Source organism: Camelus bactrianus, chromosome 7, assembly GCF_048773025.1.
Source record: "Camelus bactrianus isolate YW-2024 breed Bactrian camel chromosome 7, ASM4877302v1, whole genome shotgun sequence".
Taxonomy (NCBI): Eukaryota; Metazoa; Chordata; class Mammalia; order Artiodactyla; family Camelidae; genus Camelus; species Camelus bactrianus.
In genome coordinates this window covers 66,396,529-66,424,515 of record NC_133545.1, presented here as the reverse complement: position 1 = coordinate 66,424,515, position 27,987 = coordinate 66,396,529, and the positions used below count along the sequence as shown (strand labels likewise).

General features: G+C 39.5%; 2 protein-coding genes across 21 annotated transcripts in view; one reads left to right on the top strand and one right to left on the bottom strand.

Moving 5' to 3' along the window:
- Positions 1-8,362, top strand: part of CROT (carnitine O-octanoyltransferase) — a 37,725-nt gene extending 29,363 nt beyond the window's left edge. For all 11 annotated transcript variants that reach the window (XM_045510418.2, XM_074367544.1, XM_045510411.2 and 8 more), the window contains 5 exons: positions 2,651-2,774; positions 3,619-3,697; positions 3,783-3,876; positions 3,998-4,117; positions 7,480-8,362. In XM_045510418.2, the coding sequence (XP_045366374.1) occupies positions 2,651-2,774; positions 3,619-3,697; positions 3,783-3,876; positions 3,998-4,117; positions 7,480-7,600 (538 nt within the window). In that variant the 3' untranslated portion in view covers positions 7,601-8,362. The remainder of the gene's footprint in view (positions 1-2,650; positions 2,775-3,618; positions 3,698-3,782; positions 3,877-3,997; positions 4,118-7,479) is intronic.
- Positions 8,363-10,303: 1,941 nt separating this feature from the next.
- The window catches only part of LOC105062361 (phosphatidylcholine translocator ABCB4), a 60,059-nt gene continuing 42,375 nt past the window's right edge, over positions 10,304-27,987 (bottom strand). For all 10 annotated transcript variants that reach the window (XM_074367535.1, XM_074367536.1, XM_074367537.1 and 7 more), the window contains 9 exons: positions 27,033-27,116; positions 25,813-26,016; positions 22,532-22,632; positions 20,798-20,938; positions 18,401-18,557; positions 17,210-17,407; positions 15,572-15,778; positions 11,086-11,232; positions 10,304-10,554 (listed from right to left, as the gene is read on the bottom strand). In XM_074367535.1, coding sequence (XP_074223636.1) covers positions 10,333-10,554; positions 11,086-11,232; positions 15,572-15,778; positions 17,210-17,407; positions 18,401-18,557; positions 20,798-20,938; positions 22,532-22,632; positions 25,813-26,016; positions 27,033-27,116 — 1,461 coding nt within the window. In that variant the 3' untranslated portion in view covers positions 10,304-10,332. The remainder of the gene's footprint in view (positions 10,555-11,085; positions 11,233-15,571; positions 15,779-17,209; positions 17,408-18,400; positions 18,558-20,797; positions 20,939-22,531; positions 22,633-25,812; positions 26,017-27,032; positions 27,117-27,987) is intronic.

The following is a 27,987-nucleotide window of genomic DNA, read 5'->3' as shown; positions in this document are numbered from 1 at the left end:
CTTTCTGTATTCAGGTTTTTTTTTTGTTTGTTTGTTTTGTTTTTGGTACTTTTGAAGTATCTACCCTCTTGTAATACAGGTTTGCCATTCTTTGGAATTCAGATCATTTGGTTTTCTTACAGCCTCAGTTTTCTCATGGGTTCGTGAAAGGTATAATTTAATAGATTATTCAGTCTTTACTCGTTTTCCGGCTGGAGAGATGGTATGTTGTGACTTTCTACGTCTTAAGCAGTAGTGGAAGCTCCTTGATCTTGCTTTTCAAAATGTAATCTGAGAATATGTATCTTTAAGTGGGATGTTTAGATCATTTATATTTAACATAATTATCAATAATATTGGAGTTAAGCCTACAGTCTTGCTGTTTATTTTCTCTTTCTCCCATTTGTTTTTTGTTCTTTTTTATCTTCTTCTGAATTCATAGCATTTAATTGTTTGATTTATCTCCATTATCAGCTATACTGGGATTTTTTTTCAGTAGGGCTTTTACAAATTAGATCTTTAACTTATCACAGTTTACCTTCAGATATTTTCCACTTGAAGTGTAATGTAAGCACTTGAAAACAGAATGCTTCTCTTTTGCTTCTCCCATTCTTTGTGCTCTTGTCATACATGATATTTGCATATATTTTAACAACCTCACAATGGACTACTATTTTTGCCTTAAATAGTCAGTTATGTTTTACCACAATGAAAGAAGATAAATAAAATAAAACTTGCCATTGTAACTAATTTTAAGTGTATAATCCAGTATCATTAATAATATTCACAGTGTTGTGCAGCCATCACCACTATCTGTTTCCAGAATTTTTTCACTACCCCGAACAGAAACTGTGTACGCATTAAGCAAGTAATTTCCCATTCCACCTTCTACCCCAACCCCTGGTAATCTCTAACTTATTTTCTGTCTATATGAATTTGCCTGTTAAAGATATTTCCTGTGAGTGGAATTCTACATTATTAGTCTTTTTGTGTTTGGCTTATTTCACTTAGTATTTTCAATGTTCATTCTGTTTATGGCTGAATAATATGCCATTGTATGGATATACCACATTTTGTTTATCCATCTGTTGATAAACACTTGGGTTGTTTCCACCTCTTGGCTATTGTGAATAATGCTGCTATGAACATTCACATACATGTATTAGTTTGAGTCCCTGTTTTCAATTCTTAATGAGTCTGTAACTAGGAGTGGAATTACTACATTGTGTGGTAATTCTATGTTTAACTTTTTGAGGAACTGCCAAACTATTTTCCATAGTGGCAACACCATTTTACATCGTCACCAGCAACATACAAAGTAACGAGTAAATTGTTCAACATCCTTGCCAACACTTCCCGTTCTGCAGGTTGTCTTTTCACTCTCTTGATAGTATTCTTTGATGCACAAAGTTTGTAATTTTGAAGTCCGGTTTATCTGTTTTTCTCATTTGTTGCCTGCACTTTTGGTGTGATACTCAAGAAATCATTGCCAAATCCAATGTTATGAAGCTTTCTCTGTATGTTTTCTTCTAAGAGCTCTATAGTCTTAGCCCTTACTTAGGTCTTTGATTTGTTTGGAGTTAATTTTTGTTTATGGTGTATGGTAAGGGTCAAAATTTATTCTTTAAAAATTTTTAAATTTATTCTTTTAAAAAATTTTTAAATTTAACTTTTTGGGGGGTTAATTAGGTTTATTTATTTTATTTTTAGAGGAAGTACTGGAGACTGAACCCAGGACCTTGTGCATGCTAAGCATATGCTCTAGCACTTGCTAGAGCTATACCCTCCTCATCAATGTATTTTTTAATTTACCTTGTGATTTCTCCCTGACCAATTGGTTAAGAGTATGTTGTTTAATTTCTACATATCTGTGAAATTTTCAGGTTTTCTTCTGTTATGCTTTTTTACTTTCATTCCATTGTCATTGAGGAAGATACTTTGTATCATTCCAGTCTTTTTCAATTTATTGAGACTTGTTTTGTGACCTAATATATGCTCTGTCCTAGAGAATGTTGCATGTGCGCTTGAGAAGAATTTGTATTCTGCTGTTCCTAAGTGGCATATTCTATATATGTCTTTTTAGCTCTACTTATTTATAGTGTTGTTGAAGTCCTGTGTTTCCTTATTGATCTTCTGTCTACATGCTCTATCCATTTTTGAAAGTTGGGTATTGAAGTCTCTAGTTATTGTTGTAGAGTTGTCTAGTTCTCTCTTCAGTTCTGTCAGTGTTTGCTTCATATATTTTAGAGCTCTGTTGTTTGGTGCATGTATTTTTATAATTGCTATATTTTGATGAGTTAAACGTTTCATCAATATATAATATCCTGTTTGTCTTGTTTAGCCCTTTTTACTTAAAATATATCTTATCTGATAATAATATAGCCACTCCACCTCTTTTGGTTACTATTAGTGCAATACCTTTTTTTATCCTTTTACTTATAACCTCTTGATGCTTTGAAACATTTCCTATGGTACCCGTCCCTATGTACCAGAGTACTTTTAGCTCTTTGATATTGAAAATAGCCTCCTTGTTATTGACTGTCTCAAGCATAGTCTATATTATGGAAGTTAGTCTCTGACCAAAGCCAGCTTTATTAGGTAAACTCTTGTGATAACACCAGAGCATTTTCTTGCTCATGACAGATTCTCTTTGTTTCATTTTTTCTCGTAGCCCTGGTTGCTGCTATGAAACAGCTATGACAAGATACTTTTATCATGGCCGTACAGAGACCATGCGATCATGTACAGTAGAAGCAGTCAGGTGGTGCCAGTCCATGCAGGATCCTTCTTCCACTGTGAGTATTTGAAAAGAAAAAACAGAAATTTTTTGTTCTAAAGGAAACTTGGGCCCTTAAATAATGAACTTCTTTACTTCAGTTCCCTTGGATCGATAAAATACTTCCAAACCTTTTTTTTCCTGAAATTTTTACACATTTGTTCATTTGCCAGTAATACATATACTTGGACAGAATAAGAAACAAGGAAGACTTGAGAAGCCCATTTGTGTCATTTTCTAGGGGAAGTATCTTCAACACCTTGAGAATTTCACTACTATTGATCTGCCTTTAGAATAACGCTTGTAAAATGCAGACTCCCCCAAAACATCTTTAAAACGAAGCTTTTCTTGATGTGGTTGAATGTTTTTGAAACCTGATTCTTGTTTTCATATATTAAAAGTAGAACAGCTTTATACTTAAGCAGTTAGACAAGAGGGTATTTCCTTCCCACTGCTATTTTGGTATTGTGTTTATTTCTTTAGTTTTGATAAACATAGTTATGCACATGTTAACTTATTTTAATTTCATGGAGCTGCTTTGTTATCATTTTTATAGAGCTGTGCTTTAGTTTTGAAATCATAGTTGTTTCTGTCTTTATACTTGTTAATGTCATGTCAGTGCTGCCCACAAGTTCCTATTTTCTTATTCCCGGAAAGACATAATGAAGTTACAGAGCATATAGGAAAGAAAAGAAAGTGGAATAAGTGAGGAAAAGACAGAAGTATGATGTGTCTCAAGGTCTTTCTAGAAATTGTTTTTCTCTCCCAAATTACCCAAATCCTAATTACTCTGAGCCTAGGTTTTTTTCTCATTTAGTTTCTATACAGTGTGTTATTGACGTATCTCTTGATTTTTAACACAGATTTTGGAGCAGCAGCACAAAATGTTACAAGCTTTTGCCAAACATAATAAGCTGATGAAAGATTGTTCAGCTGGAAAAGGTACATTGGGATTGTTCCAACCTGTAAATATTTTTTCTAATGCTGAAATTTTTTTTCTAACTTCAGTTTTGGGGTTTTGTTGCAGGATTTGATCGTCACCTTTTAGGTCTCCTACTCACAGCAAAAGAGGAAGGTCTCTCTGTTCCAGAACTCTTTACAGACCCACTTTTCTCCAGAAGGTAATACAACATAGTGTTTTGTAATATTATCAGTTTCTTTCTTACTGAATGTTAAAAGCTTTTCAGAAACAATATAAGCTTCTGTAAGCCTAGTAAAATGTCCTTTCTTTGTGCTGTACAGTGGAGGAGGTGGAAACTTTGTTCTCTCAACAAGTCTGGTTGGCTATTTAAGAGTCCAGGGAGTGGTGGCTCCCATGGTGCACAATGGCTATGGATTTTTCTATCATATCAGAGATGACAGGTGAGGCTGCTCTTTTTATTCTTACTGTGCTTACTTTCGTTGGAATGTCTTTCCTACGCTGTGATTTGGATTGCGTTGTCACAGGTCACTCACTAGCTACATGGATAATTATTTTTACCACTTAGGCATTGAACATGTATGTTTCTTTTTCCTGCTTTGGGGATATTTCTCAAATCAGTCCTTTAGGTGTTCTGTGCAGAACGCCATTTAGGGTTGACTTGGTAATCATATCACCATCCTCCTCAAAACTCAGTACCCATAATTACCATATTTGTTCCACCCAAGGTATTATATGGTAAGTTCAGATAAAAATTTGATGATCTTTAAATATGTGGTGATTAGGGCAGTCATAGCCAATACTAATGAGACCAAGACGAGATGCGGTAGATTAGTTTATATTCAAAAAAGGATGTTTTACCAATTCAAATGCATTTCATTTCAGTTGTACTGGGTTTGACTTAAGTTTATGGAAAGAGTGAGAAAGAAAATATTAAAATCTGGTAGGGGAAAGAGAGGTGGAGAACAGGGTAATATGGAATTGACAGAAAGGCTTGGAAGATCCCCTTTCAGAGTCTGGCCGTCTCTTCACAGGGGTCTTTCAAAGCTTGGGAGGCTTACTTAAAAATAATGAGGCTACATTTAGCACTAGGTGAGTAAAGAGAGAGCAAGCTTGGAGGCATTTCATGTAGAGTGTGAAAAATTGGAATGATAATATGTCTGACATATTTCAGTTTCTAAAATAGTTTTCCTACTTTTCCTTTTTTAAGGATTTATAGTCAGTGTTTTTTTTTCAAAACTTGATCATCTGCTTTCATGTCAAGCATAATCTCTGCATAGTCAGTTGTAGCCAACTGTGTTTGTTGTACCAGACCAACAACAAGTACCTTGTTGGCACCTAAGTCCTTACATGATACATTCCCATGGTATTCAGTTTGTGCACATTAGTCTTAAAATTAAAGGTTAAATGATGAAGGTTAAACATAGATCTTATTATCCTTTTGCCTAATAGTCAGAGGTCTAAAATCATCATCACATCCAGAGAATAACTAAGGATTCTAACATACTCCCTGACAAGCAGTGAAACTTATATTGCATGCAATGGTAAGAGTTTAGACCAGATAGGCCTCAGCTCTCTGACTTTATGAAAAATATATTTTTAATGATCCTGGGACAGAACTTCCTTTCACTCATTCAGGAAATATTTAGTGAGAACTTACAGCGTGCCAAGGATTATTTCAGGTGCTAAGGATGCAAGACAGACAAGATAAACCCTCTTACAGGTTTTATTTTCTGTTTGGGAAAGAGAAACAAAAGCAAACAAGTAAGCAGGATAACTTCAAATAGTGTGTAGCGATGAACGACGTGAAGGAAATAAGCAAGTTGATGTAATAGAGACAAACCGGTGGGGAGGTGGAGCCCAGCTTTGTATGGTGGGGTGGGGGTGGGGGTTGGGGTGGGGATAGGGGCTTGAGAGGGTGGAGAACGAGGTGTTGAGGATGCAGCGGAGTCAGTCATATGAGTGAGCAGCCCAGCAAACAGCTCTCCTGAGTCCAGTGAGTGCTCTCTCCAGCGCCTCCACCCAGCCTCAGTCACCGTCTTCTCCTGCCTAAGGCCACAGATTCTCTGTGGTCTTCTTGCTCCCTCCTCTTCTTCCCTCCAGACCAGTCTCTACATGACAGCTCTGATGGCCAAATGTAACTCAAGTCATATTGTTCCCCTGCTTAAACCCTTTTAAGGGCCTTTCCTTTCCCTCCGATAAGCCCCAGCATCCTTCTGTGATCCCCCCCAGGACTTGCGCTCTCATTTACCTCCCGGCTGTACCTCCCACCCCAGCCATGCCAGCCCCTCTTCCTTGAACAGCCGAGCTAGCGCCCTCCTCAAGGCCTTCACGGGCAGATACCCTCAGCCCAGCAGTCTCCTCCTTGAAATATGTGCATGGGGGACCCCCTCATTTCATACAGATACTTGCCGTCATCTAAGAGGCCTTCCCTGACCATCTAACATTGCAAGTTCCTCCCTTCCCCACACACCTGCTGCATTGTAACATTTATAGTAACATTTATAGCGTGTGTGTGTGTGTGTGTGTGTGTGTGTGTGTGTGTGTGTGTGTGTGTGTATTTCTATGTTATCTATCTTTCCTTCCTGGAATATAAGCACACAAGAACATGGTCTTTAATATGTTTTTGTATCCCCAGCTCTGTACCAATGCCTCATAAATACCTTGCACTCAGTAATTGTTTCACAATGACTTTGAGGTTGAACATAAGTATATGGGTCTGAGGGTAGGGAAGAGCTTGGCATTTGTAAGGAACAGAGGCAGTATGGCTATCAATTAGCATTTGAGTGGGCGGGTGGTAGAAGAGATTGAAGAGAGGTAGACAGGACTTCATCTGGTAGGGCAGTGCTCTCAGCCCTGAGTGCATGTGAGGACACCTGGAGAGCTTTAAAAACAGCACTTCTGGGGATACCGATTTGGGTGGGGTGGTCACTTGCTATAGGGCCTTGTAACGTGGTAAGGGGTTTGGATTTTCTCCTAAATAGGGGAAGCATTTTTACCAATTTTAAGTATGAAAGTTACATGTTTTATTTACATGTGAAAAGGACCACTGGCTGCTGTATGGAGTATAAATTAGGTAGACAGTAGTATGAGCAAGAATGAGATGAAGGAAGTCAGGAAGCGTGGATGGTAAGTTGAAGGAGGTAGTTGATTCTTGAAGGTGAAGAGAAGTGGAGGGATTTGAGAGATACTCTGGAGATAGAACCAGTAAGATTTACTGATGGATTGCTGATTCTGATGCTGGTATTTACTGGGATGGAGAAAATTAGGGGAGAGATGGGTTTAGGGGCATGTTAGGGTAGGATAAAGAATTTTGTTGTGTACATAGTGACATCAAGATTTCTACTAATACAGTAGTATGTTTATATTTAACAAGAGAAGATGTCAGAAGGCAGTTGGATACATGAATTTGGGGTTCAGGAAAGAGGTATACATTTGAGTCATTACTATGTATGCATGCAAAATAGTTTTCAAATGAAATACATGGAAATTGAAAGGGATTTTTTTCATTCATTGCTAAGCTTGAAAGTGTGTGACTTAAAATGCCATTTCAAAAATAAACCAATTTTTAAATTTTAATTGAACTACATCCTCATTGTAAAAAATTTGTAAAATATGGAAAAATGTAAACTCTGGCTTCACCATCTCTTGTGTCAGGTTACTTTCACCTAGGGTGAGCAAGAATTCGTATTTCATATATGGATAGCCAGGTGGGATAAAGGTCATGGCTCTGTTCACCATCATCATTTGGAGCCTTTTGGCATTGATTTTTGCCTTGCACTTACTTATTATTTGTGTTTCACAGGTTTGTTGTGGCCTGTGCAGCCTGGAAATCATGTCCAGAGACTGATGCAGAAAAGCTAGTTCAACTGATTTTTCGTGCTTTCCATGATATGATGCGGCTGGTGAATCCTGCTCACCTTTAGAGACTAATCATTTATTAAGAACTTACCAAAACATATCATTAAACTGGGTGCCGGGAGCGGGTTGGTGATGTGAGATAGGAAAGAGTGTTAAATGCAGCAATCATTAGAATTAGGCTCTGTAAATTCATTCTGACACAGAAACTAGAAACACTTACAAGTTTCCTCTGATGCAGCAGCAATGCAAATTACGGTATGGTGACCAGAGAATTATGCAAAGTTTAAGATAAGCCTCAACAATGCAAATCTACAAATCTTAACAATGCAAGTCTAACTCTGACTCTTAAATATCTTTGTTGGTACTCGTATAGGTAATAAATCTTCTCTCTGAACATCATCGTAGAGTCTACCTTCCAGCACTTTAATATCTTCTAGTTGTCAAAGGAAATGAAATATATGACTGGATGCTAATTTCCCTGAAATCAATGATTCCACATTCACCACAGGCTTACAAGCCTACTATGTTTGGGAAAGACCACTACAATTTAATGATCTTAAAAAAGAGAGATTCTGTTGAGCAGACAGAAGAATTAGGCTGTAGTAAGGAGGTTTACATCCTCTGACAACACACAAAACCCTAACAAAATTTATTCTAGTATATGGTTGTAATTAGTTTCGTGAATGTAAAATTAAAGCACTTACATTTAAAATGAGTAACTTTAAAAGGATTAAATATTAAGTAAGATTCTCAGGATTTTAGTTTTGTGTTTTTCCTCTGTTCAATTTTGTAGTTTCTACTCTCAGGAAATAAAATTGTGAAAGTCATATAGCTTTTTGTTTTGTGTTTGAATAAGTGATTCATTCCCCTTTGACCTGCTTTCTGATAAGTTATGTGTTGTGTAATAAACCACCCAAAGCTTACTGTCTTAACAGCTAATCATTTCTCATGATTGTGTCAGTGGACTGAGCCCATCTGGATGGTTCTACAGCTGTCTTACCTGAGTTAGTCAAGCAGCTGCCCTCACTGGGCTGCGGGATGAGGCTGATAAGTCTAAGATGGCCTCAGCCACTGCCTGCAGACTTGGTGGCTGGGACTGACTTCTGTACACAGTAGTGGGGCTGTTCCAGAAAGGAAATGTAGTAGTTGCAAGGCCTCTTGAGGCCTAGGCTCTGAAGTCACAGTAAAGTCACACGGTGTCACTTTTGCATTCTGTTGGCTAAAACAAGTTACAAGAGCAGTCCAGATTCAAGAAAGGGGAGGAGGAAATGCTTTATTGGGGGCCATTTTGTAGCAGGCTGCCACAAACATTACAATCTGTTTAGCATACTGACTGTATATGTTCTCTCTTGGTCCTTTTTTGGTTACATTTTCCTAAGTTCTGAATTTGATAAAACTGGTTCATTATCACTGTTACTTCTTTGTGAAAACATTGAATTGACTTCTGTGGCATTTGATAGCTCCTTAACAGTTACTGTAGAATAGGAAGATGAAATCTGAACTATAGCCCTCTTTGCTCACTAGTACACTGGTTGATGAGATTGCCAGGCCACTTATAATCATTTGGTTGGTTGTTATTAAATAGTGTCTAAAGAATTGGGTATTTTAGAAGCAGATCACCTCCTGCAGAGAAACTGCTTTTCACTCATGCTTAACCATGTTTCCCTAACCTGCCTGAAGTCAAGAATCAGTTGGAATGCTGTTTAAGGAGACATTCCTGGGCCTTTCTCAGACCTTCTGAGCCAGAATTTCCAGGGGCAGATGCCACATGATCTTTATCAGGCAAGTTGGAAAATAATTACACAAGAGTAGATTTTCTCACCTTAAGTCACTACGGTAACTGCCCTTTGCCACACTTTCCTCTTGGTTAACTGAAATTCAGTCTGCTGCTACACATGGTTACATTTGAAAAATTCCTTGGGACTATGCGGTTTATTACAGATAGATGATCTGATTTGGATAATGTACTGACCTAAATGACCTGTCACAGAAATGAATGGTTATTGCAGCAGTAAATTATGGAAAAAACACTTTAGAGTGGTTAGCTGCCAGAGGTTGCCTACAATATTTCTTCTTGTTCGCCATCTAAACATAGTTCCTCCTTGTAGAAGTGGATTAATATTCTGGGAAAATCTAATTATTTGTAAAAAAAAAAAAAAAAGTAACACAGTTGCTATAGAAACAGCACTTTATTGATGTTTCCAATGTTTCAAATTGCACTAATATGTGGAATTTTTATTAACGAATTTTAAACATTTAAAAAGATGCCTCTTTCTTGCTTTATGGAACAAATGTGTGCTTATAGTTAGCTTGTTTAAGGACAATTCCATTTTCTCTTGGACTTTGATAATAAAGCTGGGAATATATTTTCTTTAAAAAAACCTCAGTTCCCTAATAGAATAATTTGGAAATTTACCAAGGGGGAGAGTAGACTGTTACTGAACAATGTATTTTTCCTTTGTAATGAGGAAAATTGTTCCCAAACCACATTGTCATCTAACTAGCCTTTTAGGACTATAAGAATTTTCCTTATGTTTGTGACTTCTAATTCTACAGTTTTATATACCTAAACTTTGCTCTTAACTTTTTCCGTGTGTTTCTGGTAACTCAGTGCTAAGCTGTTTTCATACTTCAACAAGCCAAGTGTCACCTCTAATCCTAAGTTTCAAATGCTGTACTATCAACCCCCAAGTTGTATATTCTAAATTGATCTGGAATAAGACAGATCTCTATTTCATGATGAATTAATAGCTCTTTTACAAGTCAGAAAAAGTTGTAGAATGATTTGAATTTATTTTTAAGATACACTATAACAAGAGTTCTGTGCTCCAGCCTGGACACTGACCATGGAATGATAGATGCCTTTATGCGCCAGCAGCTGCTGATGCGTGCCATGCTCCATAACTCTGCCGTTCTCAATCACCACGATCACGTCTGCGTTCTGGATGGTGGACAGGCAGTGAGCAATCACGATGCAGGTGCGGCCTTCCCTGGCTTTGTCCAGGGCTTCTTGGACAACCTGTTGACAGAACAGAACCCTTATATCACAAATTGTACAAATCAGTTTTAACAGTAAAGGAAATCTAAGTATTTTTACCATCCATCCATCCAAAAAAAAAAAAATTACCTTTCATTTCTTTTCTCATCTCTGAATCCTTAGCTTTATGCATGTGTTTTAACATAATCGACACTGCATGCAGTTATGTTCTTTATAATAAGAATGGACACTCACATGAAATCTTCACAAGTGTTCTAACTAGTCAGAAAATGATTTTACTTAACTAGTATGCTTTTGAGTATTTCCCAGTTTCCATTATTAATGTGCTAAAAATATGACTCATGCAGTTTTGACTTGAATGCTTTACTTTTTTTATTTATAAAATGTATATGTGATCATTTTAGAAAATTTGGGAGATACTAGAAGGAATGAAATGAAAACATTCTACCTCAAACTATTTCCATTTGTTTAGTTTCTTCCCCGTGCTTACATATTTTTTCCATGGTTGACTGCACAGAAGAATTAAATGGGACATGAGGTGGGAGGCTGTACCTTTTCACTTTCCGTATCCAGAGCAGATGTGGCTTCATCCAACAGCAGGATTCGAGGTTGTCGGATGAGGGCCCGGGCAATAGCAATCCTCTGTTTCTGACCTCCCGAAAGCTGAGTCCCCCTATCTCCCACTCTGGTTTCATACTTCTGCAAGTTAGCCATTAATAAAGTTAATAACATTCTAACCCAGAAAATCCTAATGGTATACTGAACAAACTCACACTTCTTAACATCTGACAGTTTTACTTACAAAAAAAAAATTTAGAATCAGTAAAAAGTTTCTGTAACAACTTCCAAGTTGCTCTTTTATCAGTTCATTTTCAAAATCAAACTAGAAAATTAGTGACTTTAGTTGTCAATGGTATTCTGCAACAACTTCACAAATTGCTATCATTATCAGAACGCCAGTAATGCCAGGCAATCTGCTGTCACTGAAGCCCTAGAACGGTTACATGTTCATGATTAAGGTTTAGCATTCTTAACTGGAAATATTCCTATGACCCACATGGAGCCTAGTGTTTTCTTTTTAAAGTTCATTTATTCGCTTAAATATTTACTCACTACGTATTAGGTCAGAACTGTGGGAAGCAGAAAAATGAATTCACCTTTGTTCTTACTGTGGAGGAATTTATAATTGAAAGAAAAAAAAATCCAAATATGGTCGAGTATGGAATGAGTAGAATATGCTACATGCTGTGAAAGATCAGAAGAGGGAAATAGCAATTGTGGAGAAGAAAGGGGAGCTAAAGTGAAGAAAAGATACCTTTGTAGAGAAGTTGGGAAGTTGGGAAGTTGAGAGAACATTCTAGGCTGGAAAAGCAAATGCTGAATAAAGGCACAAATTGAGTCGGTTGAGTTTGCAGTGAACTGAATTCAATGTATTGAATAAAGGCACAATATTTTTTAAATAATCAGTAACAATGCGTCAACTTCTGGAGTACAGCATAATGTCCCAGTCATGCATACACATACATTCGTTTATATTCGTTTTCATGTTTTTTTTTTTCATTAAAGCTGATTATGAGATAATATAGTTCCCTGGGCTATACAGAAGAAATTTGTTTTTTTATCTGTTTTATATTATAGTAGTTAATATCTGCAAATCTCGAACCCTCAATTTATCCTTTCCCACTGCCTTACCCCTGGTAACCATAAGATTGTCTATGTCCGTGAGTCTGTTTGTTTTGTAGATGAGTTCATTAGTGTCTTTTTTCTTTTTTTAGATTCCATATATGAGTGGTATCATATGGTATTTTTCTTTCTCTTTCTGGCTTACTTCACTTAATATGATAATCTCCACCTCCATCCATTTTGTTGCCAATGGCATTATTTTATTATTTCTTGTGGCTGAGTAGTATTCCATTGTATAAATATACCACAGCTTCTTTATCGAGTCATGTCAGTGGACATTTAGGTTGTTCACATGTTTTGGTTATTATAAATAGTGCTGCTGTGAACATTGGGGTGCATGTATCTTTTTGAATTAGAGTATCCTGTGTATATATGCCCAGAAGTAGGACTGATGGATCATAGGGTAAGTCTATTTTTAATTTTTTTGAGGAATCTCCATACTGTTTTCCATAATGGCTCCACCAAACTGCATTCTCACCAACAGTGTAGGAGGGTTCCTTTTTCTCCACAGCCTCTCCAGCATTTATTATTTGTGGACTTTTGAATTATGGCCATTCTGAATGGCATGAGGTGATAACCATATTGTAGTTTTGATTTGTATGTCTCTGATAATTAGTGATATTGAGCATTTTTTCATGTGCCTATTGGCCACTTATATGTCTTCATTGGAGAATTCCTTGTTTAGGTCTTCTGCCAATTTTTGGATTGAGTTATTAGGGTTTTTTGTTGTTGCTGTTAAGTTGTATGAGCTGTTTATATATTCTGGAAATTAAGCCCTTGTCAGTCACATCACTTGCAAATATTTTCTCCCATTCTGTAGGTTGTCATTTTGTTTTGCTTATGGTTTCCTTTGCTGTGCAAAAGCTTGTAAGTTTAATTAGGTCCCATTTGTGACTATGTGTTAAGGGTTGGTAAGCCTAACCAACTTGGAAGGTTTTCAATTTTCTTTGTGAGTGAGTGATTTCTAACTACAGCAGAATATGACTGACAGTAAAAATAAGCTCTACATGGGCTTAATCCAGTTGTACCTTAGATGCTGGATGAGAGCCACAAGATGAACAATCCTGCCATCAGTTTTAGGGATCTCAAGTCATCTTTCCAGGACTCCTCAGGTTGGCCAGTCACTGAGAAAATTGTTTCACTGAACTCTTACCTTAGTTTTCAAATCCATACTGATTTCACTGCAATTTGGGTACAGTCGTAGCAGCTATAATGAGGCAATAAGGAGTGTTGGGGACCATGGAAATTGGAGAGTAAAGGTCCTTTCCAAAGAAATTAAAAAAAAAATTAAAGAAAAACAACCTTATAACAAAAAGAAAATTTTTAATGGAACATAGACTTCAACATAAAGTATAAACCATAAAATTTTTAGGAAAAAAATGGAGAAAATCTTCAGGATCAAGGGCTAGACAGAGTTCTTAGACTTGATATCAAAGGCATAATCCAGCATATATTCAGGGGAAACTCTGATTTGAAATGATAAGTACCCCAACATTCACAGCAGTACTATTTACAATAGCCAAGACATGGAAACAACCTAAATGTCCATTGATAGGTGACTGGATAAAGAAGTTGTCATATATCTATACAATGGAATACTACTCGGCCATAAAAAAGAATTAAATAATGTCATTTGTAGGAACATGGATGGACCTAGAGATTATCATACTAAGTGAAGTAAATCAGAAAAAGAAAAATACCATAGGATACCACTTATATGTGGATTCTAAAAAAATGACACAAATGAACTTATTAACAAAACAGAAACAGACTCACAAACATAGAAAACAAAGTTATGGTTACCAGTGGGGGAAGGCAGGGGAGGGATAAATTAGGAGTTTGGGATTGGCAGCTACTAACCACTATGTCTGAAATAGGCAACAGGGTCCTACTGAATAGCACAGGGAACTATAGTCAATATCTTAAAATAACCTATAATTAAAAAGAGTGTGTGTGTGTGTAAATGAATCACTATGCTGTACACCAGAGGCTAACACAACATTGTGTATTGACTACTTCAATTAAAAAACAGTCTGTAAAAGGAAAAATTGATGAATCGGACCTCATCAAAATTAAAAACAACCTTTGCAAAAGACTGTCAAAAGCATGAAAAAAATTAGCTACAGACTGGGAGAAAATATTTGCCAACTACATTCCCAACAAAGGGCCAATAACTAGAATATATAAAAACAGTAAAAAAAAAATCCAATTAGAAAATGGGCAAAAGATATGAAAAGATATTTCAAAGAGGAAATATAGAGAGCAAGTAAATATGTAAAAAGATGTCCAACCTCCTCTGCCATTAGAAATTGCAAATTAAACCCACACTAAGATATAACCATACCCCTATCAATGGTTAAAAAAAAAATAGTGGCAAAGATTCTGAGAAAATGTATTGCTCATACTTGCTGGTAGGAATGTAAAATGGCAAAGCCACTCTGGCAAACAGTTTAGCAGTTTCTTCAAAAAATTAAATATGCAGTTACCATCTGGCCCAGCAACTGCGCTCCTGGGCACTTATCACAGAGAAATAAAAACTAAGATTCCCACTAAAACCTGTATACCAATTTAGCAGCTTTATTCTTAAGAGCCAAAACCTGGAAACAACCTAGATGTGTTTCAACAGGTGAGTAATTCAACAAGCTGTGATCCATTCTTCCTCAGTAATAAAGGGGAATGAACCACACTTAAACCCAACAGTTTCAGGGAATGCTGAGTGGTTGTAGGGAGTGAGGGCTGGGAGGAGGGGTGTGTGGCTATAAAAAGGCAACACGAAGGATCTTTGTGGTGATGTGAACGTTCCACAGCTTCACTGTGGTCGTGGATACACGACTGCACAGGCAATAGAATTGAAAAGAATTAAATACACACGTATGCAAGTGCATGCAAGTGAAACTGGGGAAGTCTGAATAAGGACTGTAATACTGTAATATTTTTGCAAGGTGTCATTAGAGGAAACGAGGTAAAGGATACTAAGATCTCTGAATTCCTTACAACTGCATGTGAACCTATCATTATCTCAAAATGTCTTAATAAAAAAGTACCACAAAGGGATAAAGCAAACATGGCCACAGTCTGAATGCAGCCCACAACCACCAGTTTGAGGAGACTTAATATCTCCTCGTTTGTTCCTTGTGACATGTGTACCAGGTAGACATAGCAACTAATATTCCTCTTTACCAACAAGGAAACTTGGTATCATGGCGCTCAGTGTCTTGTCTGAAGCCGCAGTGCTAGTACTCAGACCAATTCTGTTACAAGACTGGGTTGGAGTGTAACTTCAGGAACTGTCTGAGAAGGAAGACAGTTTAGGGTTGATTCTGATTTCACCCTAGCAAGTCGCCAGTTCACTTACCTGGGGTAAGGTCTCGATGAAGGGGTGTATGTTGGCTGCTTTGGCCGCACTCACGATTTCAGCCATTGTCACAACCCGGCTGTTGTCTCCGTAGGCAATATTCTCGGCAATGCTGCAGTCAAACAGGATGGGCTCCTGGCACACGATTCCCAGTTGGGCTCTGAGCCACTGGATGTTGAGTGTCTTTGCATCTTGACCATCTAGGAGCTAAAAATCAGAGTCAACAAACTATAGGAAGGGCTTAAAAAAAAAAACTGAACGGTAAGTTAAGCATTTAGGACTGTTGCATGCAGCCATCAGCAGTTTGTGAAATACCGAGCCTCATAGCCTGTAAGCTCTTAGGTTGTTGGAGGCCAACACAAGGATTGTTACAGTGATTAGACCATCACTTTCTTGTTCTACCTGGCAAAATGGCAGCACATCTGGCCCAGTCTTTCCACATTACTCTCTTTGAACCTATCCACCCTCTCCAGACAAGCTATCGTTCTCTGCCTTTAAGAAGTCCGCTGTCGCCCGATTGACTCCCTCTGTTCAACTTGACTTCATCCTTCTCCTCCAGGCATCCCAAGAAAATAAGCAGATTAGCAACATGGCCTCAGATTCTGAAAGCTGGTTACCTCCTGTACTATCTCCACCTCTTTCCCCTGAGAACTACCAGCCTTAAACTTCACTCCATTTCTCTGACAGCACTGAGGACAAGAGTTCAATGGAAAGTGGACAAGCTCAAAGGGCAGTATCTTCATCCTTGGAAGAATGATTTTGTTGATGGGCATTTTGATTATTTTGTTTGCTGTAAGCAGGAGGCATAACGCTTCTAGAGGAGCCTTGTGATGTGTGAAGTGAGAATACAGCTCCAGCCAGGCAAAAGTCATGGGTGAAGCAACAGACAGCAAGAAGTCCAACTAGTTCTCGATAAAGAAAGAAATTCCCCTCCTCGCATTAGCACAGCACATCTACAGTGTTACTGAGCTGGTTTGCCTATATTCAGATGTTCAGAGTAATTGTCATAGTGGAAGCAGATTTTGCCCAAAGAAGCAACAAGGTTTAATCCTCTAGTGACTGTCTCAGTGGGGGTGGGCTCCCTGAGCTAGGTCAGTGGGTACCATCCCAAGGTAATAAGAGATGTGGGCATTATTGGCAAGAGCCACGTCTTCACTCATGGAAGACAGCCAGGGGCCAGACGTTACAGAATCAGTGCTGGAAGGCAAACAGGAGAGGGCTGGAGGGAACGATCAGAGAGCCTCGAGTTCAGGGTTACAAAAGGCAAAGTGGGAGGAGGAGGGAAAGAGTCCTGGAACCTACTCAGAACTTAGGCAGGAGTTTGTCACTTCCCTTATTAATCCAGGAAGCAAGTGAAGGTTCGCCTAGGAGGATCAGGTGGACTCAGAGGATCAGGCAGGGTAGAGATCAACTTCATATTCAGTATTTTCTGAACTACATTCAATTTCAGATGTTCTACCCTCCTGTCTCCAAGTATTGTCTGACTGTGGGTGCCAGTGTAGGGTTTAGAGAATGGTCATTGTACCAATTCAGATTGTAGGGCTTGTCCAGATGTTTTTCATCATGGGAAGGAAGACTGGTTTAGCCACTTGAAATATTGCCTTAAATCAGGTGACTAATTGAACAAACTGTGCTCACCACTTTCCCAGCCAAGGGGTCGTAGAACCGCTCCAGGAGCTGGACCACCGTGCTCTTGCCACAGCCGCTGCTGCCCACCAGGGCCAGGGTCTGGCCCTTCTTCACCTTGAGGCTCAGCCCCTGAAGCACAGGCACGTTGGGCCGGGTGGGATAATTGAACACAACTTCATGAAGTGTTACGTTTCCTTCAAACTTATCCTAAAAAGAAAATATATATATATACACACACATATTTGTATGTATTTATGTTACTAGTATAATTGGTCTGATAATTATTGGAATAAAAAGTATAATTGCAAGGCAACCTTCCCAAACACTACAGTAGGGAAACAGAAAATTCATGTTCAGTCCAAGTACCAGCACCAGTTACTACTGGTAGCAAGCTGTTATATGAAATTAAGATGGGAGCAGGGGTACAGGGTAGATTAACAGAGAGAGTTGTTATCTGAACTCGATTTCCAGTTCATTGAAGACAAATATGTCACTTTCCCAACTGATGATTCTGAGGCTGGAGCCAAGTCAATGGTTAAAGGCTCAAGGGCTGGGGCATTGGGGGCAGTTTCCAACTACAGTCCCAGTGGGCAGCCCCATTCCCAGCCCCGGCAGCTTCTCTGTCTCTCTTTAGCTCACTCACTGGGCAAAGCAATTTTCTCAGAAAATTACATTCCCAGTCAAGTCCTGAAAAGGCTGTGTTAAGTCCCCATCTCTACCCACGCTGCCTCCAGTGCATTAAAATGTGCAGCGGCTTGGGTTGTGCACAGAACACCAAGGGCACGCAGATCTAAGCTGAAGATAGTCAAGTACAGGCTGATTCCTCCTACTCTGAATAAAATGTGATTAAAACCAAAGAGCTAATGCAGTTACATACAGAATTCTGGGCACATACCGTTCAGGCAGAAATGACTTACCACTGGCATGGAAATTATTCAGTTCTAGTACCTCTGGATTTGGTGTTTGTCTTTTGGTTTTTTTACTTTTTGATGTGCTCAACTTCAGAATCCTTGCAACCCCCTATGAAATTTTAGAGGGCCAGGAAAATTGGCCAAATTTATCAGCCCTGTAAATATCACAGATCTAGCTAAGTAAATGTCAGCCTGGTCACTACGAATTTGTCCCCTAGTTACAATCTAGCAGACAGCACACCTTTAGGGAAAAATTAACCAAATGCTCATCAGACAGCAGGGAACTCACGGGCCTCAGGCCGTCCTCACTGTCGCTGTCAATCAATGGTTGTCTTTCAAACAGCCTAAATAAGCAGGCTGCAGACAGCTTGGCTTGGGCATAATCTGGAGCAAAGGAACTCGCATGTCCTAGAGCCATGGCACCGAGCACGATTGCTGAAAACACCCTAGATGGAAGATAAGCAATTAAAAAAATTAGCTCATATAATCAGCTCCATGATGGTTCAAAGTCCAAAGACACTGCTTACCAGTTGATGTCTTCACTCCCTCAGCCATCTGCCCTACCCATCCCACACATATTTCCACCAAATTCCAGGACCAAAGGAAATCTGGAGGAGAGGCCGGACCCACTCTGAGGGTTTCGTTTTCCTCTACTGCCTCCTGGCTTCCTTCAGAGTTTTCTAGAGTTAATGTAACTGTCAAGTTCTCTCTCGGGAAGCAGCTGATAGCTGAACCTGATTTGTGATCACAAGTAACTTCAGTAACTAGATACATGCCCTTTTTAGAGCTGAGGAACTGAAGCACAGGGAGCTGACGGGATGTGATCAGTCCCAGACAAGGAGTGCACTTTCCTACTGACTGGATGGCTCTGACCCGTCTGCTTTCTTCTGCCCTCCCACACCAACAACAGTTATCATCACCGCGCTCACAGAATTCTTATCAGGGAAAATAAGGTTTCACTACAAATAGCTTCTCTCTTACAGGTAAAATAACTATCAATACCACCCTGAAAAAGCAACTGTCTTAAGCTAAAGGTCTGTTCTCCGATTACATGCTCTTTAAAGAATAGCTATAGTTCATAACTTTTAGGCAGAACTAAAGACTCGGAGACCTACACCCCCACAAAGCTATTTGCTTCTAGCACCAGAGCGCCCCAGAGAAAGGGGTGGGCAGGAAAATCTCTAGTAATAATGGAGAACTTGAAAAAAATGTCCCCAAAGTTCTAAATCTAAGATATTAAAATGTGTGTTAGGTACACAGGAGTGGGGACAGTGGGTAGAGTAAGGCTCTCCCCTAAACACTTGATAAGGCTGGGTACCAAAACCCAAAATTGAAAACCCACATGGAGCTGCCTAGCCTTCCCAGACAGCCGGTAATGCAGTTTTAGTATGAAAGATTTAAAAGCACTCTTCCAATTACCCATAAAACTGTTTCTTTTTCCATTAAAGTATTTTTCTAGACAGTAAAGTGCTCCAAGTTGTAATTCCCAGCTGGATGTTTCCAATTGTTTGTCCAAAACCACTCTTTACTTTCCACCTGGCTCTATCCTGCACCATCCTCCTCTGTGCCCGAGAGGCTGACCTTCAAGGTCTGCAGAAGAAGGTTTTCTTGTCCTCTGGCTCCCCAAGGAGTTTGGCAATGAGCAGCAGAGCAGGGGATGGGGGCTGGAGGAGAGTGGGGACAGGGCATTTGTTCTATTGGCCTCTTTCTTGTTGGAGGGTTGGTGTCCCTCCACAAAAGACCGCAGAAGCCCCTCCACCCCTTCTGTTGCCCTTTAGGCTTAAGTAAGGTCTTAGCGGGCACTGCTAAGTTCCTAGCTGGTTCCCAGCCAGTTCCCAGCTGGGCACTGCTGACCGTAGCACTTCTCACATCTTGGTAAACAGACTCTTAAGCAAACTCTCCTCTGTTTGCATGGCCATTTGTTTTCTGCTGGAATCCTGCTTGCTGCAAAGATTATAAATTCTTTTTTCGTGGTTATTTTAATTTTGGATGGGAACAAATGAATAGCTCTTTGTCTGTCTTGACCCTTCTTTAAAAAAAAAAAAAGTTGCCTGTTACTGTTCTAAAATCATCCCATCAGAGCAGAAACATGCCAAGTGATCTTGAAAAGAATGGCTTCCCTTTGGCAAGACTGGACTGCAACCTAATTGAATGTAGTTAGTATATTTTGAGAAGAATTTATCAGTTAGAAAGGCCATTGATTAGCCTTGGAAACCAAGAAAACTGGAAAGGCTAAGAGGCAAAAGTAGACAGGGTCACCCGAGGTCTGGTTAGGGAAGACAGCTTTTTCCAGACTTCAGTCAAGCATTCTCACCTCACTGTTAAGGCCACCTTTGGTTGCAGATAAATAATAAGCTATTTAACCCTCTGTTTTGGGTCCATAGGCACCAGCAGTTTTCAAATTATGATTTGTTTCTGCACTGAGAACATTCATTGTCCTCCTGACTGGACTTCTATGTATTACTAAAATTCTGGTCTATGAACATTTTCATGAGCTTTGTTAATTTCAGACCACTTGGATAATCCAACTGTCCTTGGAACACTGACCACATCAGATTTCTGTCGTACATTCAACTCTGTGACCTCATCTTAAAACCAGTGAGTTTTTTTGGTCTACTCCAAACTTTGGCATAGACCTAGTGAAACCTCACGATAGAATAATCTCAATATATTAAAAGTTACTTACAGAATAACGTCTCTGAAGCGCATGTGTCCATTCACAATGAGATAGGCACCAAATCGAAAACAACCGGCATAGGTAAAATACATAAATGCTTGTGAAATACTAAAAGTAATTCCATAGATGTGTGCCTTTCGCACAGAATTCCTGAAAAGCAAATGAGTATAATATGTAACCATCTCCTCAGCCTCTCTCAGCCCTGTGTCATGCAAAGGGCTCAGCTTCTAAGTCTAGTCAACCTACATTTAAATTCTGCCTTCAATTATAATTAATTGGAGTAAGTGACTTAACCTCTCTACATAGCAGTTTTCTGGTTGGTAAGATGGGGATGATCAGTATGATGTAGGATTGTTTTGAGAACTAAACAGACAATACAAATGTCCAGCACAGTGCCCAGCTTACAGTGGTTGCTCAAATGACAGTGACTGTTATTACTACACGTGATTATCTGACAACTCAGATAGTCAACTCTTACGCTGCAAACATGATTACTGTGTCAAAACAAGGATGTCAAAGTTAGGACTAAAGTTTGAATTGTCTAAATGTGACTTCTTTAATATTATTACCTATCTTCTGTGATTAGTTATAGTCTCATGTCCAAGTTCACATTTTGGAGGGATGGGTACAGCTCAGGGGTAGAGCACATGCTTAGCATGCACGAGGTCCTGGGTTTAATTCCCAGTACCTCCATTAAAAAAAAAAATCACATTTCAGATTCAGGAAAATAGGGTAACTAAGGTTTATTTAGACACACATCAGAAGTTCTTCCCAAAGCTAGATCCCACCAGCCCCCAGTACAATTTGTTTTGCACCATTTCTCATTAGAGCTCATTCTATCCTTTATTTGTTTAATTACGTTGTTATACTTCGTCATTCTAAATCCTCCAAAAGAGCAATAACTTACTTGCTCCCAGATAAGAAGGAAGGTAGCTGGCAAGAGGGACAATGTGAAGTATTACTGATTTGGACAGTTTACCTTACATGCTGTGAGCGTGGTGTTGCTACACTTACCATTCCTGAACAATTTACAATGCTACTGACAGATACATGTCAAACACCAAATGGACAGACAAAGGCAGCTGCATGAAGTACACCTCACAGAGGCGATGGTTGCACTGAGAATTTCCACTATCCTTGTTCAAATGTATAAGTGCTCTAAACTATTGTTCTAGTCTACAAAGTGGTCACTTAAGTTGTATTCAATTTTGTTAGTGTTAAAATATATTCATTTATAGAAACAGGCGCTGGTTGGAAACAAGTGGCAAACAGGTGCTGGGGGTTTGTTGAACTGTACAACTATAAAGAAGTGAAATATGCTACGTATCTTTGTTTTCAGAGTGCAATGGATCTGGTCCTCAATCCAGAAAACAAAGGGAATACTGTAATCAGGTAACACATCTCACCTTTAGTTCAGTCTACATAGTCCAAAGAGAATAAAGGTTTGAGTAACTCTCTAACAGAATAGTTTATCCTGAGGCACCCAGATGAGTCACTGGTGTTGCCTGCATTGGCAAACACATACTCTTGGAGACCCAATCCGACTGTTTTTACAAGAGATATAAAAATCCAATTCTGTGGTCCAGCTGCCTCAAAAAGTTACTTATTTTCAGTGAGATAATTATTGGGAAAAAAAAGTCACCCTTACAGTCATATCAGTGTTTGCAGCAGCAACAAAAACTGGAAACAATAATTCAGCCCAAGAAAACACTAGGTTCTTTGTAACGATCATGTGCTCGTTACCTGTAAGCTCCGTAAAGTTTCTCAGCATACATTGATTCAAAATTTCTCTCCTGGGTCAAGGACACAACTGTACTAATATTTTCTATTGCCTCTGTTGCAATCTGTAATATACAACAGATCTTGATTAGAAGTAGGGCTTTTTGCAGCAACGTGGATGGACCTAGAGATGGTCATACTAAGTGAAGTAAGTCACACAGAGAAAAGCAAATATCATATTTTATCACTTTTATGTGGAATCAAAAAAAAATGATAGAAATGAACTTATTTACAAAACAGAAAGAGACTCATAGACATAGAAAACAAACTTATGGTTAGCAAAGGGGAAAGGTGGGGGATAAAGTAGGATTGGGGATTAGCTGATACAAACTACTATATATAAAACAGACCGCAAGGTCCTACTCCACAGCACAGGGAACTATATTAAATATCTTGTAATAACCTATAACGAAAAAGGATATGAAAAGAGTATATATGTACAACTGAATCACTATGCCGTACACCAGAAACTAACACAACATTGTAAATCAATTATATGTCAATTAAAAAAAAAAAAGAACAAAATGGAAAAAAAAAAAAAAAAGAAGTGGGGCTTTTACTTCTGAAGTAATAATTTTAAAAAAGTATAAGACTTAGGGCTCTGTTGAAAGAATCCTGAAGATTATGTTGATGGGTTTTCAGTTCCTTCAGTCTGGAAAGCAAAGGCATAACCTGTTCCTGAGGACAAGCTCTCTGAAAAACCCTTAAAAGCACTTCTGGTTGTGCTAAGTATGGTGGCAAGTCTCCCTCTGCCCAGGGAGACTGAGCAGCTTGGGGTGTGAATGGTGGCCTGGGCACCAGAAGCCTGATTCTGTTCCCAGCCCTGCCACCAGGCAGGTACATGACTGGCTTTAGTCAGACCCCTTCGTGGCTTTGCTCTCTTCATAGGTTAAGAGCCTAGAAGAGAGAACTGGTTTCTATCTTTATTATAAATGAAACATCTAACAGTAATAATAGCCAGAACAGAGAATACTTACTGTGTGCCAGGCACTAGCTCACTTAACTGACATGATGTCATCTCGCCTCACGACAAACCCTGTGAGGTGCGGGTGGTTATTCCTATTTGCACAGGTGAGGAACTGAGGCAGGGAGATGTTAAAGGACCTGCCCAGAGCTGTCTATCAGGCTCTCTGATGCCAAGTCCACGTTCTTAACCCATGATGCTCTTCTGCTTCCCCGACTTTACAATTTACACAATGAGAAAGTAGTTGTTAGGACTTTACACGCAACTCTGGATTTTCTGGTTATGGGTTAAGCGCTCAGAGGGTTAATTCTGGTTCAGTAGGCCCCTAATCTCAGTAATTAGGCAGGGCCTGAGTCAAGAGGGTTACTGCGTGCCCCGTCCTCCTCTTCCCAGCCAAGCCTTCAGCACCCTCTTTACCAAGCCCTTTCTGTAAGATAAAAACAGGGAGGATCCCAAATCCTAATGCTCTTAAACTATGATTAATCTGCACGCAGATGAATGAGAACCTTTTTTTTGATGCGGGTTTGGTTGTCAACCATTTTGGGTTGGTCAAGAGTTGACTGAGAATTAAATATAAGACAAGACCATAAATCTCCTAGAAGAGAACACAGGAAAAACATTCTCTGACATAAATCTTAGCAATGTTCTCCTAGGGCAGTGTACTCAGGCAATAGAGTAAAAGCAAAAATAAACAAATGGGACCTAATTTAACTTATAAGCTTTTGCACAGTAAAGGAAACCATAAGCAAAACAAAGAGACAACCTCTGGAATGGAAGAAAATATTGGTAAAAGATGAGACTGACAAGGGCTTAATTTCCAGAATATATAAACAACTCATACAACTCAATAACATAAAAAATAAACAACCCAATCAAAAAAATGAAAAGAAGACCTAAACAGACATTTCTCTAATGAAGACATACAGGTGGTCAACAGGCATATGAAAAGATCCCCATTATTACTAATTATCAGAGAAATGCAAATCAAAACTACAACAAGCTATCACCTCACACATGTTAGAATGACCATCATTAAAAAGTCCACAAACGATTTGCTGGAGAGGGTGTGGAGAAAAGGGAAACTTCCTACATTGTTGGTGGGAATGCAGTTTGGGAAACTGTATGGACATTCCTTAAAAAAAACTAAAAACAGACTTACCATATTATCCAGCAATCCCACTCCCGGGCATATATCAGGAGGAAAGTCCAATTTGAAAACATACATGCACCCCACTGTTCATAGCAGCACTATTTATATTAGTCAAGACATGGAAACAACCTCAATGTCACCTCGCACATGCCACACATCTGGAGCAAGTCACTCAACTTCTGATGGCTTTGGTCTCCATGAGGGGGAGACACCATCTGCCTCACCTCAAGTAACTGTATTAAAGCCAGATGCAGTCATGTTTGTCAAAGGGCTTTGTAAGTGTGTGCTGTAGGAATTCTATCACAATTTATATTCATTATGTGATTCACCTCCTGGTGTCTCAAAAAGGATAATAATTGCATAAATAAGGGTAAAAGAAATCTCCCGGCTGTAATCTACATTTAAACATTTAAATACACGTACATGTAAGTAAAATGTTTATATGTAGATTTAAAAGAGGCCATAGAGTTAAAAAAACTTGGAAATTAGACCAGGACTTGAATGCCAGACATGCCTTTAAGTTGTTTGATTCTGAGGCTCCGCATTTGTAAAACTGGAGTAACATCAGTACCTGCCTCATAGGACTATTGTGAGGATGAGCCGGTGCATCTAAATACTTAGAACAGCAACTGGCACAAAGCGAGGCCCAAGTGTGTGCCCTACTGCCATTACAGTTACCACCATAAACTGGAGCATTACTGCCACCTGGTGGCTCCTAGCTTCATTACAGAAATCACAGCCAAGGAAAACAACTGTCTTACTAAGTACTGGCAAACGTCCTACTTTGAACAATTTACTTATAATTCTCTGCCTTAAGGGCTCTTCATTGGTAAACAGGGGTAACTTTTGTCCTATCAATGGCCTCAGTATATGAAGTAAAAGGTAAAATGAACTTTGAAAATTCAGAAATTTTTAATAACCACGTGAAAAGCACTTTCTATAGGCTAAAAATCTTAATTATCCTATTTTCAAGTTCTTGGCATTGACACAGTAAAATATTTCAATCATAGTGTTGACAATAATTAGTTGTAGTGAGCACAAACATTAAAACATGCATGTTGTAATACATCAATCAAATAAACACATGTCTAAAAACCATACTTAGCCTAGCTGTAGCCTTCTTTGACCCACCTTTCCAGCTGTTTCCAGTTCTTTTTGATCTCTTTTGGCATTTCCAGCCAGCAATTTCATTTCAACAACTCCTGAGACAGCAATAATGGGAACAACCGACAGCAGCAAAAGAGTTAACTGCCAACCGTAGACAAATGATATGATAATCCCAGTTCCAAGGTTAGCTGTATTCTGCGCAATTAAAGCCAACCTGGTCCCGGTGGCCTGGAAGAACAAAAGAAGAGAGAGCAGTCGTGTTTTAAGTGCAAATCCATGAGCTGCAGCCTTCGGTTTCCTGGCCAGAGCGACGAGAGAGGGTTTTGTGCCTGCGCTAACATTTAATAAACCCAAGACACCTGTGCGTAACTCAGGAGGCTCTGCAGGTTTTTCTTTGTTCGTGCCTTTCAAATCTCATTCCTCTCCTGTCCAACACGAATTCAGCATTGTAAAGCCCAGGAGTCAGCAGCTCTGCTTTGGGGGTAGACTGTGGACTTTTTCATGAAGGCAACATGGAAAGAGGAAACTAATGCCGGGCACTCTGGGTATTTTAAAGCCTGTTCACTTCAAATGTATAAGAGAGAGATTCACGAGCTCCAAGAGACCATCTGTCACAAAGGTTACATCTCCTAAGAGACCACCCGCTATAAAGCATACATAGGATGAAAGACTAAAATTTGTACCGCTCAGAAAACGAGGGATGCCATAGGGACGTGCCAGGTGCCTCTCCTGCGCTGCGTAGAAGCAGTGAGCTTCACGGCAACAGACCTCAGCGTCAGGGCTGGGGCGTAAGCCAGGGAGAGTGCGGCATTCCCCAGAGACAGTTATTGGTTCTGGGTTGGGCATGTGACCCAAATTAGCCTAAATTAGATTTAAAGGCAGGGTGTTTGGTGGTTGAGGTCCAGGTGTGCGCTCTCTTTCAGTGGATGGGAAACAAGGAAGCTTGTAGCTCTGGTTGCTACTAGCATCCACCCTCTGGCCATGAGGGGACAAAACTTAGGATGAAGCCAACCCTGAGACTGAAAGCCACTCAGAGCCACACAAAGGGAGGGCACCTGGGTCCTTCGGGACATTTTTGAGCCAGTGGATCAGTTCACACTTCAGTCTAAACTTTCCTCGTTTAGGCCAGTTTGAGTTGAGGTTTCTGTTATTTGCAGCTGAAGGCAGCTTAATGGTTGCAGCTATGCCGTATGTTTATTCAAAGCCATGTTCAAGAAAACGGTAGTAGAGCGTGGTCTACATACTCCTTGGACTTGGGAGGCATCAGCAGCAAGTCTTGTAGAAAGCGTACCGGTACTGTTTTTATGATCATCAAACCAGCTCATGTCCTGTGGCACAAAATACACCTTTAATTTAGTTTCAGATTAAAACACAATAAGCAAAGAAAGTCAGATGGCATCTCCCAAACCTTCAGTGCTAAGGAAGTACCTGCACTGAACTTGGGTGTTGGAGTTTAGGGGACCTCGCATGCAGCGCGGAGCCCTGGTCCCTGCCCTGAGCACACAGCCTCAGAGCCCACAGGTTCCCCAGGCCCCGGCTGCTCTAATGTAATGAGAGAAAACACTGGTGGGGTGGCGGGCCTTATCCAGATTGCAGCCGTGCACCCTGCCAGCTCCGCCTGAGGTTGTGGGTGCCTGTAGTTGGTCCGTCACCCCGTCCTCACAGCTTGTACTACGGACACTTCCTCCTGGGTGCGGTGGTGTCTCTCACAAAAGAGGGTGGAGCTGGGCTGGACACAGCTCTTTCTTATAAATTCTAAATATGAGATCATCAGCCCTGGTTTCTTACCATGTTTTTGTTTTCTTTTAAACCAGGATTAAAATAGTCTATCTTATGTACAATTTTAATTATAAGAAACTCATCCACAGCATGTTTTCATTTCATAAAAAATAACTTTCCCTACAAAGCCATAATTAAAAAAAAACACTGAAAAAAGGTTTGCAAACTCAAACTTGATAAAAATGTGCTCTTTTGTCAACAGGACTGGAATCAATTCCTGTCAACTAGATGAGTAATATTCTGGCCCTCTCTTAAGCCTTCTCTATAAAAACAGAGAATTCATATTAGCACATTTTTCCACATGCCCTGCATTAGGCTGTGAACTCCCCAAGAGGGCAGATAATGCATTTTATAGTCCCACCTCCCAGCACACTATCTGGTATACAGTGGGTAACGACTGAGTAAATTAACAAGTGAACG